This window comes from Marmota flaviventris, chromosome 17 (assembly GCF_047511675.1).
Source record: "Marmota flaviventris isolate mMarFla1 chromosome 17, mMarFla1.hap1, whole genome shotgun sequence".
Taxonomy (NCBI): Eukaryota; Metazoa; Chordata; class Mammalia; order Rodentia; family Sciuridae; genus Marmota; species Marmota flaviventris.
In genome coordinates, this window is record NC_092514.1 from 50,727,600 (window position 1) to 50,750,320 (window position 22,721).

The 22,721-nt window shown below is 39.6% G+C and overlaps 1 protein-coding gene across 1 annotated transcript in view; it reads left to right on the forward strand.

Moving 5' to 3' along the window:
• The window catches only part of Ca10 (carbonic anhydrase 10), a 466,152-nt gene that overhangs the window by 67,668 nt on the left and 375,763 nt on the right, over positions 1-22,721 (forward strand). Inside the window, exon 2 of the mRNA XM_027924743.2 lies at positions 6,376-6,450. Coding sequence (XP_027780544.1) covers positions 6,376-6,450 — 75 coding nt within the window. The remainder of the gene's footprint in view (positions 1-6,375; positions 6,451-22,721) is intronic.

The following is a 22,721-nucleotide window of genomic DNA, read 5'->3' on the forward strand; positions in this document are numbered from 1 at the left end:
TTCTACTACAATGACAAAGTTGAGCAGTTGGGACAAAGACAGCATGGTCTTCAAAGCCTGAACTATTTACTATCTGGTCCTTTTTAGGAAAACTTTGCTGAGCCCTCTTCTAAGAACCCATTCTTTTTTAAGTGTGCTTCTTTGTGGTCCAGTTTCCTCATCTGTACCAAAAGCAGTTAAAATGAGACACCTCTTTCAAAGTCCTGAGAGTCTAAGTTTCTCAACTGCCACAACTAAAAAATGAAAACAGAGAGAGAGAATAAAAATGAACTGCTTTCTCTTGCTGAGTATATCTCCTCATCCGGCAGTGATGACAGCATTTATTGTCAACACCATTTATTTATTTATTTTTTATTAGACACCTGGATTTTTCTCAGGGGCTGGTCGCAGATTAAGTATAGAAATTCCAATCTATAAACAGAGAATCAGAGAACACCTTTGAAGCTCCGGCTGCTCTCTCTTCACTTGTGTGCTCTTGAGGAATTCCCAATCAGCTCTCCACTCACTCTAAACAACAAGGTGACGCTGAGGACCTGGAAAGAGGCATTAGAATTGGAATCCAGCATTTCTGTAGGTGCTCTGTCTGGACGCAGCTTATTGTAGTGCTGTGGCAGAACTTTAAATGAGGTACCTTTTAAATGTGCCATTCTGTTTTTCTAAACTGCCAAACAGGATGAACCTAGACTGGGCATCCAGGGGCATATGAAAACATATTATATAAAACATCATCATTCTCTTCAACTCTAGCCTGCCGCTGTCATAGTCTATAATTGACAGGCATCAGATGGGCTCAACTTAGGCCATTGATGTTTGGAGGGGGAGCTTAGTCCTTCACAATACGTGTCAAAGAAAGCTAACAGGAGTTTTGAGTTTTGGCCTTTACAGTAGTCTTTGCTCAGATGGTCTGAATGTCTCATCACCCTTCTGAAAGCACCCATGATTCTGCTTCTGAATGGGTGAGAAAGCGGAAGAAGCAATGATCAGAGATGATGAGGGAGTGAAATGTTTTGCAACTACCTGGACAAAGCTGAAATTTTCAGTGACATTTCGGGCACTTGCAGCACTCTTAGTTATCCAGGGGCTTCTTTTTCTCCTTCCTTTTAAACGTTGTCTCTTAAATTGATTTTTAGTCAGATGGGTATACATTCTTTGCAGGGTGGGTATGCAAGTGGAAAAGAGCAAATGTGAGTGCACCTAGAACTCTGAAAACCTGCTCATTTTACTCAGGTTTTTATTAGAGTTAGTGTTCCCTTTTGGCCATCTTGATGGGAAATACTTTTTGCTTCCACTTTTTTACCTGTGTAGAAAGGACAGTATTTTTTTTTTTAAGGATATTGTCAAATGACAGAAGAATAGAAAAAAAAATTGAGTTTGAATGGGGTGGTAAATGTACTCAAAACAATGCTACAATTTACAGCATCTTTAGACTTATCTTTCACCTATTTAGATAAAACTCCATCCTCTGCTGAGTGTTCAACCCACTGTTTCGCTCCAACTCATCAGGATGATGTGCATAGTGCTCTAAAAAGTCCCAAAGGTCCACAGCTGTCAACAGGGGTGTCACTGTTCCTGGGCAAATATTTTGGAAATTAACAAGGGTTCTCGAGATAGTTCTAATGAAAGAGGTTGCAATTAGCTATGACCAAAGGGGAGCAAGAATGCTATACGCTCTGAGATATATTAAACAGTTTTAAACAGTGAGAAATTATCCCATGTCCCAGCAGACATTCAAGTGTGTGAAAACCCATTTTACTTATCTGAACTTACAAACCTTATTTTGCATTTGAGCATACAGCATCTCTTACAAAAATCTTAATATAACTTCTTCAGCAATGCAAATATTGTGCAAATCAAGGGAAGGTGATATTTTATTTTGTTCTGAACTTTGAAAGGAGTTGTTCACTATTTTGGAAAAATCACACCACTCAGAGCAGTTTTCCTCATGGATTCTGTAGTCTACAATATAATCAATACGATATAATGTTTCCACCAAGCCTCTAACTTCACTTTGTTTGCTTATGCCTGGTGCCCATTTATATGTTGAAATATACAATATTTTATTTTAAATTGTGTTCTCTGTATTCCTGCTCTATATCACAGTCAAAGCATTATGTTCATTATATTGATTTGCTTGATTTTTGAAATTACGTATTTAAATTAGCAGTCAATTTTTGTTAGTCAGCAATCATAGTGGAAACATTTTAGACTCTGGGCTCCAAACAGTCCTTGTTACAATTATTCAACTTTTTCCTTCTTATGGGAAGGCACCCATAGAAAATATGTAAACAAATAGACGTAACTATATGCCAACCACACTTTATTTATAGATACTAAAATTGGAATTTAATATAATTTTCCCAAATCACAAGAAGATATTATTCTTTGATTTCTTTTAACCATTTAAAAGATTTGAAATTATTCTTACCTCTTGGGTCATACAAAAATTGGCAGTGGGCCATATTTGGCTAGGAGGCACTAATTTGCTAATCTTTATTGTAAATTGTTATATTCAAGCTTTTACACAGTGAAATGTGTATTATTATAAATTGCATTTCTTTTATTTCTCCTTTATTTATTTATTTTTTAAAACGTTTTGGTACTGGGAATTGAACCCAGGGCCTTCTGCTTGACTAGGTAAGGGCTCTACTACTGAGTTATATCCCCAACCTGTTAAGTTTTTGAAATGATGTTTGTAAACACTGTATATTAAAAGTTGGGAACTGGGTGCAGGGGCACACTACTGTAATTCCAGCTACTGGGGAGGCTGAGGCAAGATTGCACATTGAAGTTCAGCCTGGGCAACTTAGCAAGACTCTGTCTCATAATAAAATATAAAAAGGTGTTATGGTATAGATGTGGAGCCCCCCGCCTCCCCCCCAAAAAAAAGCTCACATGTGAGACAAGGCAAGAAGGTTTGGAGGAGAAATGATTGGGTTATAGCCTTAACCTAATAAGTGAATTAATCTCTAATGGGATTAACTGAGTGGTAACTGAAGGCAGGTGGGGGGTGGCTGAAGGAAGTAGTTCACTGGGGATATGGCTATGCGGTGTATATTTTGTATTTGGAGAATGGAGTCTCTCTCTGCTCTCTAATCATCATGTGAGCTTGTTCCCTCTGCCACTCTCTTCCACCATGAGGTTCTGTCTCACCTACAAGCCCCAAAGAATAGAGCTGGTCTTCTATGGACTAAGACCTCTGAAAACATATGCCCTCAAATCAATTTTTCTCTCCCAAACTTGTTCTGGTCAGATCTTTTAGTCACAGCAGTGAAAAAGCTGACTAAAACACAGAAGGATTTGGGATGTAACTCAGTGTCACGCATCCCTGGGCTCAATCCCTAGCACCACAAAAAATAGAATAAAAATTTTGAAGCAATATGGTAATAGTCTTATATAAAACAAAGATGTTTTAGTTCTGAGTGGATCCTTATTTGAATAATGAAATATATGCAAGAGAAGGCGGCTTCCTTAACTGGCTCTGAGAATCTAGAAAGAAAACTGTATTTATTATTCGAATTGTTCAATGACAGGCAACAGTCCAGTTTGGATACAAGTTGATGCATTTTGATAAAACTCAGAAGTTCCTGTCTGTGATAAGGAAAACCAGTCCTGGTTTATCTCTGAAGCAAAGTGATGGTCAAAGTTCAGTCTTTTAGGTTGTTAAAAAGTATATCTTTGCCAGACTGTGGACATGCTCTATAACTTTCAAGTTTACTGAGATATCAAAGTTTAGTTTTGATGGTTTCTTTTTTTGGAGGGGGGGTGTTGTAGATTGTACTGTCTGTGAATTATATTTAGTTTGGGTCAAGTGTTGTAGGGTACAGACGAAGCAGGGTGCTGAAGATAGCAGGAAACAGTTTTATTTGGCTGCAGCCAGGTTTAGAGGGTACAGCTTTCGCTATAATCAATTAATCCTCTTAACCCTGAGTTCAGGTAGTTTCAGAAATTTATACCCAGCATGTAAGGAGAGGGGCTCAGAAGTTCACAGTCTGCAGAAGTTCACACAAAAGCAGCTTTTTCTTTCCTGATTTGGACAAGTTAACCCTTCAAGGACAACACCTGAGAAGGGGAGAGCTTCTTCTCCCTCTTTTCCCCTCCCCCTGCCAGCTGTTACCATGAAGCCTAATTAGTAACTTCTCTTATCTTAGAAATGTAGACATCTTTGTGAAGATCCAGCTGAAGGCCAGAGGCCTTGTTAAAGGATTTGACTTTTTTTTTTTTAATCACAATTTGTATTTGCAAACACACTTCTACAAACTACTATACTGGATAAATGTTTGTGAAAAACTAGTAAAAGGGCATTCAGCATCTGGAGTACTGATAACTTCCAGACCAGTGGCCAAGTAAAATAGAGCAATAGGAAAATAGGAAGTTTACCTACATTGAACTCTTTTGTAGAGACTCTTTTGCTGATGGTCCTAAAATCAATTGTGGTAAAGATTTCTGGAGAAGCTTAGTTAAGATTTTCTGTGGAGGAGGGGATGCCACGACACAAGTATTACAAAGGATTTCATAAAATGGTCAGTCGGTGTGAGTGAATTATGTAACTTCTGATGTCATATATTTCTATTTCTAAGCCTTCGGGGATCCCCTCTTGCTCTGATGGCAATGACCCTCCAATGTACTGTTGTGGAAAGAGAGGGTGGATCATGCAGTGCCAAGACCCAGAGAAAAATCTGAACCCTTGCTGAGGTCTAACCCATTTCTCTCTAACCAAGACAAAGATCCTTTATTCACCGACTTGGTGAACTCTGTAACCATGCAACTTTTGATCTGCTTTCTCCACTTTGTCAGGCTTGAAGGGCTGCTGCTGACTGATATCAAATCTCCTTGTCTTTCCCTGTTGCTATAAATTCAAAACGTTTCTATTGAATCTTCCACTGGGCTTCCTGGCTGGACAGAATCTTTCCAAGCTCTGTTGTGAGGGCACTTCCCACCTTGGCCAGCTGCCCCAGAGCAGGTGCACCAGCTTTCAACTTAGCTGTCTTCAGGGTCTTCCTCAAGGGCAATAGAAACACTTGAACTCTATCCACAGCAGGTGGGAGGACAGAGTACTGGGAAACTCAATGTACTTTCATGTATCTATTACACAGATTTGTGCTGAACATCTTGAATGATGATAGCATCCCAGGTCATTAAGTAGGTTTCTTGTCCCTCTTATTTTTGTTTCTGAAGTCCCCTAACCCCACTGTCAATTCCAGAAAGAGTGGACTTCTCTTTTACTCAACCTTATCCACAAAGTGTGGTTCAACCACAGAGCTACAAACTGCAGAGGTCTTATTGTCATACGCAAAGGAAAACCTCTACTACGCTATGGAAAGACCCCTGGAGCTCAGCAACACTAGCTCATCTGCAACCTGAAGCAATTGAGCAAATCCTGTCTCCATACAAAGCCCTGTGTTCAACCTATTGCCTTCTAACGCAGAATGTTGAGTATTACAGCCATGGCTGTGAAGTGGGAGGCTGCAAAGAAATGATTTAAAGAAGAAAATGAAAGTGTAAGTTTAGCATTTACTGTCTACAAGCTAAATTGCAGGAATGATTGAATCTACCTTAGTTTATACCAAGGTGACTGAGAAATGAAATATGAATGCATTTTAATAAATAAAGGGATAAACCTAAGTTCATGTGTCATCACCTATATTTTGGAGAATATATATATCTGAATATATGCACATGTATATTAGATAGATAGATAGATATAAAATTGGGAAAGTTTAATTTTCCCAATTCACCTGCCACCTGTTATAACTTCAAAGATTATTCGGAGGTCATGTCAGTATGACCTCACAGATCCCTATAATATTTTCCAGTATCTTGAGTCTTCCACCCTTTCTCCCATGGTTATTTATATTCTTGTTTTTGTTTTCTTGGGACTTGAGGAAAGCTGAATGTTTTACTCTGTAGCTTTCTAGCTTGGCTCCTTCAACAAACTCCCAATCTCTGCAAACTCAGGGTTTCTATGCACATTCAGGGTTCTGGCCTGGCAGTAGGATGCAGTCCACCTCTGACCCTCTGGTCCAATAGGGTAATGTGTGTGTGCATGTGTGTGCATGCACGTGTGTGTTTGCATGTGTGTATATATGTGTAGGGAAAGGGAGAAGATAACAGTCAAGAGAAATAGCAGGGGACTTAAATTACTGTCTTTTTCATTTTCACTAAAATTCTGAGTACTTTTTATGAAAATCTATAAAGATATATTTAGATGTTAATAAAATATTTGAAGAAAAGTGAGAAGGAGTATTATTGATATAGTGCAGTTTGGGGGTAGGAGAGGGTTATTTCATGGACATTTACCCTTCCTTTTGGGCCATCCAGGATACAGTACTTCTGAACTATCATCTTAGTCTCTCCTCTCTTTTGCTTTTTCTTTAGCTCAACAGAATTCACCAAAAATCCATGAAGGCTGGTGGGCATACAAGGAGGTGGTCCAGGGAAGCTTTGTTCCAGGTAAATGTACATTTATTATTATTTGTTTTAAAAAATAATTCTGTTCTTAGACTTCTTTATGGAGTTGGAAATGTTAAGTATCCTGACTTGAGAATTCTGCATTGTAGACAGGTATAGAATGATCACCCTGTATCCATAAATATGTACCATTAATGGAATAATTTTAAAATGATTTTTAAAGAATTTTGAGGAAAGCAACTGGTATTTCCAGAATTTTTACTTGATACATGGCATGAAATATATTATTTAAGGCAGCATAGTCTAACCTATATGTTGGATGCAGACTCCCTCAAAGGAAAGTTTAATCAGTGAGTGGCAACTTCATCACAACACATGATTTTACATCTGAGCCTACAGTTCTCAGGTCCTTCTATGGACAGAGAATGGAGGCCTGAGGGCTGAAGCTCTGGCTGCTGGCATTTGGTTCAGTGAGGAAGGACTGTTTCTTAACAGTAATGAAACAGGAAATAGGAAAAGGCTGACCATGGCAAAGACACTTGCTGGGATACCTGCTGTCACTGATGTCACTTCAGCAGCACCCATGGTCAGGAGTCAGCAGGCTGGGCCAAGCACCAGCTAAAAATAACAGCACACTGGATGCCGTCAGCATGGAGACAGAGGACACGAACCAAAGACTGGTTAGAGCCACAAGCATCACATTTCTTTAGTTTCAAAGCAAGCTAGAAGGTCCTTGTTTTCCCCCATTTCTTTCACCCTCAATGTGCTCCTCATCCTTCTGCTGCTGTTGAGTCTCTAGTGGGAAAAGAGACCAGGGAGAGAGGAAGAATATTGAAGGGAAGATGGAGGGGAAGATGATAGAGCTTTCAAGAGGAGTCAATGTGTGGTCCCCACTCAGGGAATAGAGGACCAGTGGTGTCACTTGAAGGTTCTATGGTTGGTGGCAGGTAGAAAAAAGCAGTGACCCAAGTAACCTGGTACATTCTTGGCTGCTATGTTTTGTTTTGTTATTTATTTTCTATTTTTTCAGTAGTGTCTTTATGTGAACTGTGCAGAGCTAAGCAAGTTACCCAACTCCTCTGAGCATCTCTTTTCTCATTTGCATTGTGGGGCGATAATAGGCATTCTTCGGGGATGGCAAGGGAGAGGGGACGACCCAGGAAAAAGCCAGCTGGTTGCCAAATAGCCTCAGAAACCAACATTATTAATTTTATAAAATTACAATGTCTCACCTGTTCTTTGGCTCCAGGGTACATAGAAACTGGACTTGGTTAATTCACGTAGGAATGACCAGGTTTCTAATAATCTTCTAATAGTTTTTTAAAATTTTATAATTTTATAATAATTAATTGACACAAGCTATGTTCATGTTAAATGGTATCCATATGGCACTTGACACTTATAATTAGGAGTATCCCTTTATAACAGAATCTTTATTTTTTTCCTCTGGGGAATCTGCTTTTCAAATTCAAGATATCCCAGAGATTACATTTATAATTACATTCTTGTATTTTGTGAATATGGAATTAAAAGAACAAAGAGGATTCCCTCCAGGTTATAGTAAGTCTTACTAAGTTCCTTCTTCCCCCACAGAAAACATCCCTGGCAGTGACAGACATACCCATGAACAGCAGCGGACGTTCGCTGCAACATCTTGCTTTTCTGCTTACATTGTTTTTAATGGTTTTCCCTCTGTTGTCATATTCTTTCTTTACATATGTTCAAAGGCCTGATTTTGAGTTGGTTGTTGCTTCTCACAGAATCACAGGAAAGAATTTTCATCTTTCCTTTAGATGTTGATTTAAAAGAGTGTGAGTTTCCCTCATTTCCAGCTGAGCCCTGGCTGGCCTATCAGTTGTGATGAGAGATTTCAGCAAAGTTTGTAGTGAAGAGACACATATGAGCTCTGTCCCAAAAGCAAGTGCAAGGTTAATTTGACTGCAGAATACCCCACTCTGGTCAGTTCAGTAGCATTTAAGGAGGACTTACCTAGAGCCAAGCACTGACTTGGGTGCTAATAAAGAGGTAACTGATTTATGATTCTTACTCAAGGCGAACACAGAATCTAAAACATGCCATAAACCCATGACTCATGGTAACCTGGGTCTTTACAACATGTGAAGTATCACAATTGTGCCTTCCTAATGTTTAACAGAACTTCTTGTTTACCTGATCAAATAACTACCTTCATCTGAACCTCACCCACAACCAGGATCCTTGCAGGTAAAGCTCAGGTTTTGTTTGACTATTCAATCTCCATGTGCTCAGGAAAGGAGCCTGTTCTTAGGACCAGAGGGTCATCCTTGGTTAATATCTATGTGAACCATGGGATTTCCTTCTTTTTCTTGTTAATGATTGGTTTAGACATTTGGATCACTAATATTGGGGGGTCCATTTGGCTAAGCCGTCATGCCCAGATATTTGGTCAAATGTGTCTGGATGTTGCTGTGAAGATGTGTTTCTTTAGATGAGAATAACTTTTAGATTGGTAGATTTTGAGTAAAGAAAATTGCCCTGAATAATGTAGGTGGGCCTTCAACCAAGTAATTGAAGCCCTTAAGAGAAAAAGACTGAGGTCCTCAGAGAATGAGAGAATTATGACTCCCAAAGCTCTTGGCCTCTACATGCAACATGAACTCTTCCCTGCAGGATTTGGATCTGTAAGTCTCCAAACTCATGTGAGCCAATCCTCCCTTCCTCCGTCTCTTCCCCTACTCATCCTGTTGGTTCTGTTTCTCTGCAGAACTGACTAATATAGACATGAACATGTGACAGGCAGCTCCATCTGTGACATAGTGTGAGAAAAAGTCTGTTGGATAAACTAGGGCTCAAAAGCCACACAAAAGATGGAAGGATGAAAAGATGGAAGCAACCCACATTGTTTGTTTTATCTTCTTTTTGTTTTTTATGAGACAAGGTCTTTCTGTGTTACCAAGGGTAGTCTTGAACTCCTGGGCTCAAGTGATCCTCATGCCTGAGCCTGCCGAGTTTCTGGGACTATAGGGTGTGCCACTGTGCCTGGCTAAGAACCCATATCTTTTATGGTTCATTTGAGAGATGAATTAACCATGGGACTGATTTTTGTTCAGTGAGAATAATAAACTTTTTATTGTTCAGGCCACACCATTTCAGGCTTTCTGTTGCTTACAGCCCAAAGCATTCTTCCAGATTCAAGTATCTCAGTACAAAGCTAAGGAAGGAAGGAAGTTGGAACTGGATCTTGATAATGTTCAGGATTGCTCAAAGTGGACACAGAAGAGAAGGTGAGGAATATCAGACTGCACAGTCAAAGAGGAGTGAAAATACATGTTGACTCTGGGGAGCTTGGACACTTCCAAATGCTAAAAGAAAAACAGGGCCAACGAGAGAGGATCATGAGCGAGGAGCCAGCAAGGGTTGGTAGGAGGCAGGTTAAGAGACTCTTTGTGTTCAGTGTTTAGGAGTTTAGACATCTTTCTTCTGAAAATAAGGGATTCCTGAGCTCTGCAGAGAGACAAAAGAGATGTATGTTCTAATGCTAGCTGTTGTCACAGTGATGGGGATATACGGTATTCCAAAAAGGATAACAGGCAGAAACATTAATAAGGTGGATTTTTGTTTGATTTTGCTTTGTTTTGTTCTGTTTTGTTGGTCTAGGTAAGGGATGACACACTTCTAAATTAACACTATAAAAGCAAAGAATATTGAGTTGATCGTGTTTTTGAAGAATTAGCACAATACTTTGTTTACTAGCATTTCAAGTATATCTATAAAATAATGAAGTATGGATATCTATATGGATATATACATACACATCTTTTTATATATATACACACATATTATATATGTATATACATACATATATATATAACATGTATATAGCACATTTATAATTTAGCATAAACACACATTTAACACATTTCAGGAAAATTTGTGCCAAATATTGTCTCTTCACATTATATTTATCCATGACAGTAGGAACATTGGGTGTTGGTCTTAAAAGAGATGCTATGCTAAGAACTGAGATTGAAAAAAAAAAAAAAAGATGACATCTAACTTCTTGGAGCTTACAGACCAGGGGGCCCATCAGTTGCTAAACACCAAGCAGCCCCTTATCACCCCCATAATAATAAGTGTGATAATAAGTGTGCTTTGTGTGGCAATGTTTGAAAGGGAAGTTTCCATCCTCCTTTTCAGACAGGAACAACAGAATTGTGGGCTTGCTTCCCTTTTGTAACAATGGATCCTAAAACCCTTGGGGTGTGTATTTTTCCAGTGTCATGAAGTTCAGAGCAGAAGGGAGCCTCACGTAGATTCTTCCACCTCTAAAGCACCACACCCAGGCCACTGAACCCGATCTCATCAGCTCATTTGTCCAGCAAGCTCTCCCTGAGCACCTGCCTTCAGAATGGCCATACTAGATCCTGAGTCCCAGTGGAGATTTCACTATGGTCTCCAAGAGCTGAGAATTGTGAGAAGAAGCTGAGAAATGTCTAGTATCTTACAGTGTTTCCAAGGCTGTCATGGAGAGAGTTTGGAGCTACCAAGTCTGAGATGGCAAGGAGGGCATCCAGATGAGGTAATGCCCTGAGGGCTAGTCAGATTCTGCTGGAGAGAAAAAGGCAAAGTGGTGTTTCATAAAGAGAAGCAAGATGGACAAAGGCCTGGAAGCAGGTGACACACTAAGCCAGGAGAGCTCAGGGAACAAGGCCTAGGACAGCAGCAAGGATCTGATCACAGAGTGCTATACCAGCTGGGAGTCTGGATTGTATTCTAAAGGCACTGCGAAGCCAAGGGAGGTACTGAAACTACCGCAGAATGCAGACAATCCAAGAGGGTGATGTGGACTAAGATAGGAGCAGTGAGGACTCCAAGGAGGGTCCAGACTTTGGTGACAGGGACCTCATCTTCTACCTACCTCCCTCTCCAGAATATAGTCAAGCAACAGAGGCTCAATGTTTGCTAAATTTATTTGGGTCCACATAGACAGGAATCTTTGACCTTTAAAAGAAAAAGAAACAACAGTCTGATTCAGGAGATAGCTGCTCCTCGTCCTGGAAGTGCTATTTATTATTATTATTATTATTATTATTACTATTATTATTATTACTATTATTATTATTATTCACAGCAAGTAGTACAAACTGCAGTCCAAAGGGAGAGCACTGGATTTTTGAGGTCCAGTAGAAATAGTCTGGAGATTAGGAAGGGCCTCCCTTAGGAAGCCAAAGGAATCTACCACTGAAGATTAGGAGAAACTTTACCAGTATGATAATAAGTGTGCTTAGGGAATTATTCCAGGAAGAAAAAAAAATGGGCCTGAGTAATGGCGTGGAGGCAAGCATGGGTATTATACATATAAGAAAGGGACAGAGGTCACTGTGGCCTGAGTGTCAAGTGACAGAGGCAAGTTGGTTTGAGATTGGAAGTGGTGAGAAGCCAGCCCCCGGAAGGTCTTGTGGACCACACTCAGTGTTTAGAGAGAGATTCTGAAAAGAACAGGAGGATGGTAAACAGTTCCAAGCAATTAGTATTCCACAGAAATCTAGAAACAACAAAAGCTCATGAAACTGAGTTTCTGGGCCATCTGAATGATTAATAGAGGAAGTCTTAGCTGCTGCTTATCAGTTCTGGAACCAAGAGGCTGTGTTGGCTCACCACCCCATCCTCTGACGCTTTCTCTAAAATTCACTAGAAATGATTCACACAGGCCCACAAACTCTCCCAACATGCTATTTCCCACCCCTTCCTTATTAGATACTTTTAAAATCTCAAGATGAGGAGAAGATGAAGGTAATTATACCCTACCACCTGTGGTTGAACACTGATGTCTAATTAACTGTGTTTTTCAAAATGGCCAGTTTTCTTTGTTTAAAAAAAGTCTCATGCTTGACATCAGTAATGAATATACGAGCTCTTTTTATCCCAAAACTCCTAGGAAGTTAAAAAAAAAAAAAAAAAACTCAAGGAAGGAAAGCAAGCTGGAATATGGGGAGTCCTCACTAATCCAGGTTGGCCTCCCTGGGGTCATGCACCACACCCCCCTCATTCCTCCATGTGTTAAATGGTATCTAGTTTTCTATTGCTGCTTAGCAATTATCACTTGCTTAGCAGCTTCAAATGACGCACATTTATTGTCTCACAGTTTCCTTGGTTCAGGAGTCTGGGCAGGGTTTAGCTGGATTCTCTGCTCAGAGATTCACAAGGCTGTAGAAGGTGTCAGTCTGACTGCTTGCTCATCTGAAGCCAAGCTCATGTAGGTCCTTGGCCAAATTCATTTCCTTCCTGCTATAAGACTAAGGCCCTGGGCTCCTTGGCTGTGTGAAAGGCCACAAAAGACTGCTAAAAATCTCATTCCAAATTGATCATGGGCAACATTTGAAGATGAAATAGACATTGTTCTGACATAACATCTTCAAATCTTGAGGTGGGGACTTGTGTTCTCTGGATGGGAATTGCTCTTCTTGACTTTGCTTGAAGATCTGCAGAAGAAGATCAAAGCTAGTCCCCTGTCTGTAACCACCCACCCCCAACCCTTCTTAGCCAATGTTTCTGGATTTATAATAAGGGTAGAGGATGACAGAGGGGGAGGAATTTTATACACAGCTCCCAGGGTTTAGTTTGGGCAACTTATTGGCAAGCAGGGACATAGTAGGTAGGTAGCATGGTAGGTAGGTGTGACAAGGTGGTAGAGTCTGCCTGTGGGCAGCAGCCATGTGGGACTCTACCACGTGCTTGGCCAGTTTGCGCTGCCAATGCATTGCCCCCCTATGTTCATCTCTCTGGCCCTCTATCATCTTCCTTGAGACTCTAGCTTCTGTCACCTCTCCCCACTCAGCCCCTGTGCTTGTGTGGGTGCCTTTCGGGTTGCTGGTTCATGATCAGTATTCACTCCTTGCTTCTCCCTTTCTCCATCTCTGACCAACAGGCTCCACCAACTCTGATGACAGGTGTCACTCAGGACATGGGCTTGCTTCCCTACGTGATCCCTAGGTGATCACCCCAACCTCCTATTCATCTCTTTTTGAAGGGAAGAGGATCCCACTGCCAGGAAGCTCATCTCCCTTCCAGCACCCTCTGCACACCCCTGTTAAGACATTATGTATAAAGTCATTATATTTGTTTCCTGTGGGTGTTGTGAAACATTGCCCCAAATTCACTGGCTAAATACTATACATACTTAGCTTCTGGTTCTGAAGGTTGGATGCCCTAAAATTAAGGTGTCGACCAGTCTGCATACCTCTGGCACTATGAGGGAATTTGTGACTACCTCTCCATTTCTAGAGTCTGTCTGCATCACTTGGCTTATGGTCCCTCCTCCCAGGACTCCAGCCTCTGCTTCCATTACCACATCTTCTCTGACTCAGACCCTCCTTCCTTTCCCTTAAAAGAACCCTTGTGATTGCCTTCAGCCCATCTAGACAATCTAGAATGAGCATCTCAAGATCTTCAACCTAATCATCTACACAGTCTCTCTTTTGCCATAAAAGGTGACACATTCACAGATTTTGAGGATCAGAGTGTGGACATCTGGGGAAAACCATTATTCTGTCACATTCCCTCCAAAGCTCACAGAAGCACAATAGCCTATTATATGAATGCATATATTGTTTATTAAAACACCTTCACTTACATTACCTCTTTGAACTCTAACTACATTTGCACTATTATTTTCCCTTTTCCAGCTAAGAAAGCAAATAAAGTCAGGTGAAATTATTGACTTAAGTTTCTGATGAAGGCTAGCAGAAAGCAAGTCTGGAAACCACTCGTTTACTTCTGATCCTGGGTGCTTCCCGTCACAAATATGTTTAAATGTTATTTTCAGAAAACACTGCTTCTTAGATAGAATGAAGTTCTATTCTGCTTATCTTCTAGTAAAAAGCAAACTAAACAGACAGAAAGTAAGATGTTATGCTAGATTAACCTGCTCAAAGTTCTTCAACATACACCTTCTATCTAGACATGAACTAACATTTGGATCTAATTTACTACATTTTAGAAAGCCTTTCTAGTTGTCATCTTTTGAAGCAAAACTTTTGCTTTGGAAGAGTTTCAGAATTACAGAAAAGTTGCAAAGATAATAAATGGAATTTTTGTATACCCTTTACCCTTAATGTTAACATCTTACATTAGCATGTACTGAACATTTGTCCCAACTAAGAAGCCAACCTGAGTGCATTACCATTAAGTAAACTCCAGATTGCTTTTTTAGGCTCTTTTTTTTTTCTCCATGATCCAATTGGTCTCCTTTGGGCTCTGACAGCTTCTCAACCTTTACTTATTTAGGACTTAGTCTTTAGGTGTTCTGGTCAGCTATCTTGTAGAATGTCCCTCACATTTTTTTAATGCTTTTCTCATGGATAGACTGGTCTTTCCAGTTTGGGGGGAATATTCTAAGGAGCTAGCATGCCATATTCATTCCATTCCATCAGGGGGTCCATAATTTTCAGTGAGTGTTTTATCTCATCTGTGACACATGTTGAGAAAGACAGGAGAACATTCTTCTACCAACAGCAGGTGGGAAAGCCAACAAAGCTAGGCGTTTGTCCATGGTGGTGAAACTCAAGACCAGTGGGCTAGACTAGAACCAAGTATATTTGCATTGACAGCTGGAATTTCTCAAATGAGATTATACTTCAAATCGCATCCTAATGTCTCACTTTATGACAATTCTTTGCTACAAAGGCATATGTGAACTTTTCTTATTTGAGAGTACAGAATTTGGTTTTAATTTCTCTCCAGGATAATGCTTGATGTTTTCAAAAACCCTCTGGCATACCGTTCAGTCAAGGGACTAACTCTCTCTCTCTCTCTCTCTGTTAAAATTGGTCAGTGGAAACAAAACTATGGCAGTTCTTGTTTTAACCTTACTGTTTTCTTGAGTGGGGAGTGGGTGGGTTATCAAACCAGCATTCTTTCCTCTGGACTTTGCTTTTATTATCAACCTTTTCCCTCCTTTCGATCATGGAAGTAACAAGAATTACTGGAATGTGCTCACTGGCTTTCTTTTCCACAAACCAAACAGGAAACCTTACACAAAGTCACTGGGCATCTCAGCATCTTGATTTCCTCACATATAAAATCAGGGTACTGAACTGCAAAGTTTTCAGCAATTCATTCCAGCTCCAATATGTTTACTTAGAGTTTGCTAATATGATAGAAGGTTGGTTTGGGGGAGAGACTAGCAACATTAAGAAATAGAATAACAGTTTGATCACAGATAATTTTGTTTTCAATATTGGTTTTTGGAAGTGGAGTCAATAATGTAAGTGTCTCTCTCTAGATTTCTGACGTCCTAAGAGACAGCAGGCAGAACTTGATGGGCATATTCTCAGTATGGGGGGGTTATGATGTTACACTGACTCAGCCTCAATTACAAATACTTTCCATCATGTTTTTTCCAGAAATTAGATGGATACTGTTCAAAATTTACACTGAGCTTGATATGTGCCAGACATCTTGCTAGACACTGCGAATATAAATAACAATAAATGACAGTTTCTGATCTTAGGAGCTCACAGTTGGATTTAGAGTCAGACATGCAAATCAGGTGTTACAGTCTAGGCTGACAAGGGTTGGGAGGCAGATATGATGAGATCCCTTGGATGCACAAAACAGAAAGCAAATAACTCTCCCTTTGGATCAGAGAAGGCTTCACAGATGAAGACTTCTCTTGAGACAGGACTTAAAAGATGTGAAGGCATCTGCCAGGTAATAAGATAGAAAAGAACATCGTCAGTGGATTAGACATGATGGAACCAAGCTACTTCTAAACAGCAGGTTGTGAACTTCTTGCAAGTAGTAAGCACTCCTATTTATCACTGCATTGATGACAGTCCCTGTTATTACCACTCTTTAGAGCTATAGAATGAAATGTGCACTAGACTCAAGAGATCATGTTTTGAGTCCCACTCCGTTGTATACCAACTCTGATATATAAAAATCACCTACCATCTCAGAACTTCTCATTTGTAAAATAAGGGCAATAAAACCGGTGTCTCAGACATTTTTCTAAAAATTAAATTATATACTAGACCTAATTGTGCTTTATAAACAATGAAGGTGTATGAAAGTATTACTATTTTTGTAATTACTGTAATTTTGTGTTAGGCTATTTAAGGTTACAAGGAAGAGAGATGCTCTTTTCACACTACTCTGGGTTTCTAAAACATCTGTCATCTAGGGAGGCACTATAAGCCTTTTAAATACATGTTAACTACATCACATTGAACCCAAAGATATAATTGCAGTGCAATTATATAAATAGACATGAATAAACCTGCATGTATACTTCAGCACAGGCAGGCTTGTTGGGGTAAGCTTGCAGCCATGCAACAGGGAGTACTCCTGTTGGATAAGCTTTTGCACCTATCCTCAGAGATCCACGGTGTTCCTGATGTCATACACTAATCCCTGGCCAATCAACCCAGGTAGCTTTAACTAATCAACCCCTTGGCAAGTACTTCTGGAACTTCAGGACCCTTTCACATCAGAGATACCAAGGGAGACCCCGTGGGAGCATTCTATGCTAGGTGAAAACAGCCAGGGGTGCATTACCTATAGAAAATTTAAAATAATAATAAAACCCACAGAAAGTTTGATCTACATTTTATTATTCCTATATGCTGGAAATTCTAAAAATGCCACTGACAAAATACACCTCCCTCCAAAATTCTCTTGTTGGTCTGAGCTCTAAACTATAGCTGTAAATACTGTTCAGTTTTAATAAAATATGTGTACATGTACGATATTAAAATTAGCATGTTTTTGTTGCTTATCCTTTAGTAAGGACCGTGTTCTACACAGAAGTGAATTGGAAAGAACCATCATTTATTCATTGAGCCCCCAACACGTAGAGACTCAATTACATATGTTTGTTCCAAAAGGATATTTCTAACAATCCAGTTTAGTGGACTCCACTATAAGGCAGTTTCTGTGTTCATGTCTGCAGACCTTCACATTCTTGAATCTAAAGTGATGTTTCAAAATAAATAAATATAGCACCAAAGAAGCAGAATTTGTATTACTTCAATGATGTTATTCAGTGAGACTATTTGAAGTTGCTATCTGGACTTAAGATGCTGAAGCAAAATGTGAACTGCAAGATATAATATTATTGTTTGAGAAGTATAATTTTTAGCTCACGTGGAATATTCAATTGATTCTGAATCTCGTCTTTAACACTTAAATTTCTTTTTAATTTTTTTTTTTGTTCAAAATTAAGGAAAGAGCAATAAAAACTAATTATTTGAATTTGTTTGATTCTTGTGTAATGATTGCAAAAGGGAATGTTTTTAGAGAGAGGATATTATTAGCGGTCAGATATTTTAGGTGTGTTATTATATATGCGCTTAGGCTCAGTAACTTTTCATTCACTAAAAACCCATCTAAGAACTGGACAACCCCAAAACGTAGCTCATGGCTGCCTTCCGGCCATGAAACAAACACGTGTTTTCTCTAGATGAGGCAAAAGGGGTGAACATTCATGGTGTGGTCCCATAATCCCCTGGTCTCCCAGCTAGAGGAAAATCTTTCCTTCCCTCCTCCGCTCAAGTCTTGTGAAAGATGACAACCCTTGGTTACCTTCACAAAACTTTACTGAAAAGCAGTTTGGTGTTCTAATGGTAAGAGGTGCTCATTGCGCGTTGTTGTGTGATAATGGAATTGTTTAGAGAATGCACAGCAGGGTGCTTGAACCTCAGGTTTTGTCAGGTGCAAGATAATCAAAGGCAGCAAACTATAACCCCCAAGCAAGCATCTTTTTATACCTGCAAAAACATGAGAGGGAAGTGTATGGAATTCCATTCACTGAATAGGAATCTAACATTCTCCAAAAGACAAACCACCTAACATTTTTTTTGTGCAGCGAGTATCCAGCATGAAATGCTCTTACTTTGGGAATTTGGCAGCTGAAGTAAGCCATCTTTCTTTCCCCAGCCTAGCCCGGGTTGCAGATGCATAGTTGGCTGGGTTGGGGAATTTATTCTCCCCACCAACCCACTCTTTGCCTCCTCATGAGTAAGTAGTCTCAGGGTGACTGTGGTGAGTTTTGGATTCAGACTCTGAACTCCAATACCCTGCTAGCCATCATCTCTCCTCACTGAACAAAACTGGGTCTTCTATCCCTGCCCAGTGTAAAACCTCGGGTTCCTTTTCCATCTCTGTCTCTGATCACCAGTGATTCTCCCTTCAGACGCTCCTTTCCTTTCTGGAGGAGTACACATTTCTAGATGGATAGTTTCTAGATCTGAATGTTCTCTTGCAGACTGCTACACCTGCCCTTCCTCATCTTACTTCCTAAAAGAGCATGCTCCAGAGCCTCTTCCTCTGTCTTCAGAGCCCTTTTCATCACCTGCTTTATGTCAATTACAAAAATCTCCAGCACCAGAGTCAGCCTCTTCCCAGTTACAACCTCATTTTCCAAACTTTTGGACAGCTCAACCTCCCCACCTGAGCATCTGAACTTCACAGGGTATAGTCAATGTCCATAATAAAACCTATAATGCTTCCTTTGAGGCTGCCTGTCTTACTCCTGGAGATTTGAGGGGTTTTTCTTCCCCTATAATGATCTTTTTAACATTACCTCAATTGCCCAGAATCATGCCTTAAAGTGTCTTATATTTAGACCACACCTTTCTTGCATTCATTTTTCCTGGGAAAATATTCCCCTTTTCTGTGTGAGTAATCAGGAGAAAATGTGCCTTCATCTCATCGGTGTGAGACTATATCAGTAATGCATTACATTATTATAATACCTTTTATAATAGTGTATTGGTATCACAATGTATTTATACTCCTGATTTTTAGTCACTCCGATTGTATTATGGCAGCTTCTTTCTTGAAGGCATTCCTCTTGAAGTTCTCTAACTTTCTACTCGAATGCAGACTGAGTGCTTTCTAAGCTTGTTGCTCAGCTATCACACAGCCTCTTTGTTTTTGACCTTACTTGCTGGGTCATTTCTATTCTTTCTCTTATCTTGTAGTATCCTCTTGAATCCACTTTATAATTTTCTCAACTCCATATCTAAGTTTTGCTTTTCTTCTTAGAGACAGGGTGGATGGATGATCAATTCTTTGGGTCCTCAAGTGTTCAATAAGAGAGATCTTTCTTTTGCTCTCATACTTGAATGAGAGTTTGGTAAGAGAATTCTACAAAATTACTTGCCTTCAGATATTTCTAAGCATTACACTACTGATGCTCTCAAAGTGTCCTAGTCGAGGAATCTGATGCTTTTTTTAGGCAAATGTTACCTACCAACTCAAGCCGTTACAAAATTTTAGAACATTCACTCTCCTCGAGAATCAGAAATGTCACTGGGATATAATACACGTACGCGTACTTGTACTTTTTGTTATTATTATTTGTGTTTAGCATGCTCAAATGCAAGTTCCAACAGGAAAAAAAAGTTTTTGTTTTTTTTTTATTTTGTTCACTGATCTAAAAATAGTAAGAAAAAATGCCTGTCAAAAAGCTCAATCTTATTGATAAATGAATTAATACTCAAGTCATTTATTATCTTAGGGCATTTTTCTTCTGTTATTTCCTTTGTTATTTTATCCCCTCTGTTCCCATTCTGGATAGGATTTGGAACATATGGATCTCTCTTCTAAGCCTTTCCTTTTATTCCATCCACAAATTCCACATCGTTTTCTTGCTCAGATAATTTCCATTTCTTTCGCTTACTTCCACTGTACATCATTGACTTTTGCCAATGTTCATTGTTTTGCACAGGGCTAGTATTAACTTTTTTTTAATTTGGCATATCATATTTTAGTTTGTAAAATCCGCCCTGGTTTTATGTTTGTCCTTTTTATGAGCAATTTCCATATTTTAGAGACAAATTATTTTCCTAAACCACTAGAAGGATACTAATTGTATTTTTTTAAATTTTCTTTTGTCTTTCTATGTTGTTCCTCTTTGATAATTTTGTTTCTTTTCTTTTGTGCTATTGACTTTCCTCAAATGTGTAATTTTCCTTGGCCATTTTTTTTTTTTTCCTGTTTTAAGCATAAGACCTCATTGTTTGTCATTGGGAACTGGTGTGGTTTCCTCTGTAGTTAGGCCTAATTTATTACAGGCTTCTATCTTGAATAAAAGGATTAAAAATGAAGCATGCCAATAGAAGCCAGCTAGAAGACTATAACAAGCAGGTGAGAAATAATAGTGGCTAGACCTGAAGAGGACGGAATGAAGATGGAGCTAAGTTGAGTGATTTCTGGATTTGTTTTGGAGGTAGTGTCCACAGGATATGTTGATGTGTTCAGTGGTGTTATGATTTGAATGTGAGGTGTCCACCTAAAGCTCATGTGTGAGACAATGCAAGAAGGTTTAGAGAAGAAATGATTGGGCTACAAGAGACTTAACCCAATCAGTGGATTAATCTCTGATAGGATTAATTGAATGGTAACTGAAGGCAGGTGGGGTGTGGCTGGAGGATTTGGGGTATTTGGGTTGTGGCTTTGGGGTATATATTTGTATCTGGCAAATGGAGACCTGTCTCTCTGCTTCATGATCATTGTGTGAGCTGCTTCCCTTTGCCTCACTCTTCCTCCATGATGTTCAGCCCCACCTCTAGCCCTGAGGAATGGAGCCTACCGCTTGTGGATTGAGACTTACGAAACTGTGAGCCCTTAAAAAAAGTCTTCCTCTTCTACAGTTGTTAGGATGGGGTCTTCCAGTCACAGCAGTGAAAAAGCTGACTAAAATAAATGGGGAAGAGAGTAATGAAGGGTGTATTTTAATTTTGGGGTTTCAACAACTCTGTGAATGTTGATATCATTGTCTGAGTTGGTAAACTGTGGAAGATGCAGGTTTGGGTGCATCTTAAATATTTAAGCCATGTTAATTTTGACATTCTTGTTCAATTCTCCATCAAGAGTTTCATAGGAGGCATCGTGTTGGCAATACAAGTCAGAGAAAACATACCCATTTCCCTCCTACCACATACCAGTGAAATCCAGAGTCAGAGTGCATGGTACTGCCTAAAGAGAAAATAGTAGTTCAAAAAACATAAGATTGAGAATGAAGAAAAGCAAACATTTTAGGAGATGAGCAGAGATAGGAGAAGTTTCACCCACTGTAACAAGTCACATTCATATAGGACTTCAGGAACATGGTAAGAATTTGTTCGTTTTAACCAACATTCAGCCACTTAAAAAGCATTTTCAACAGGTAGGAGTCCAAGGAATTTATGAATGTTAACTCATTTATGCCTCACAATCATCCCATGAGGTAGTTGTGATTATTGGCCTCCCTTTTCAAATGGAGGCTCGTACAGGCTCAGTAATTTACTCAAGGTCACATAGCTAATAAGTGGCAGAGTTGGGAATAAAACCCAAGTCTAGCCCTAGAATCCAGAAATTTTTGTAGCTATTGTTGTTATTGCAGTCCTGGGGATTGAACCCAGGGGAACTCTACCACTGGGCTACATCTTCAGCCCTTTTTATTTTGAGACTAATTGCCCAGGCTGGCCTCAAACTTGCCATTCTCCTGCCCCAGCCTCCTGAGCAGCTGGGATTATAGGCATGTGCCACTGTACCCAGCAAATTCACACTCTTAATTATGCTGCTGTGGTACCTCCCTGAGCATCCCATGTTCTCACCTGGGTTCAGTGAGACATGGTCATTAGCAAACATGAGAGGTGGGAATGGAAATATATCTCCTCTGCATTGACCTTCTAGAACTTGATTCTAACTACTGCCACTTTTAACCAACATTGCCAAAACCTGTCATTTCTAACTACAAAATCATTCTTACGTCTGTCATTTCACCATATTCCTTGTGCTACCATCCTGATTTCACACTTTCAGAATATTTGGATACATTCCTAGCTGGTTTTTATTTTCCTCATGCTCCAATCATTTTTATCCATTGCAACTAGATCAATCAATGTACAAGAGTATCTTGTTATATCCTTGATCAAAAACCATCAGTGACCTCCCATTTCTTACAAGGGAATGTCTGTATTCCTCCCCCTCCCTTATCCAAATTCATTTGTAGTTTGCCTACAACTTCCAAACTCATCTGTCACAATTCCCCAGCTACTTGACAAGTAGCTACTTGACAGCTACTGCTGTCAACCTGGACTAATTAACTATTCCCTGAGTGTGTCCTCAGCATTCTCGGCTCAGCAGCTTTGCTGTGCCTCTCAGCCCATTCAAATTCTTTCCCTCCTCTTCTCCACCCCAACAGCTCCTATCTCTGCCTGCTGGAATCTGACCCATCTCGTACAACCCAGCTTTAAACCTTTCATGATTCCTTGATTTTCTGCTGGAAAAAAAAAAAAAATCACTTTCTGTTCTGAATTTATAAACTTTGTACTCTTTTTGATAGC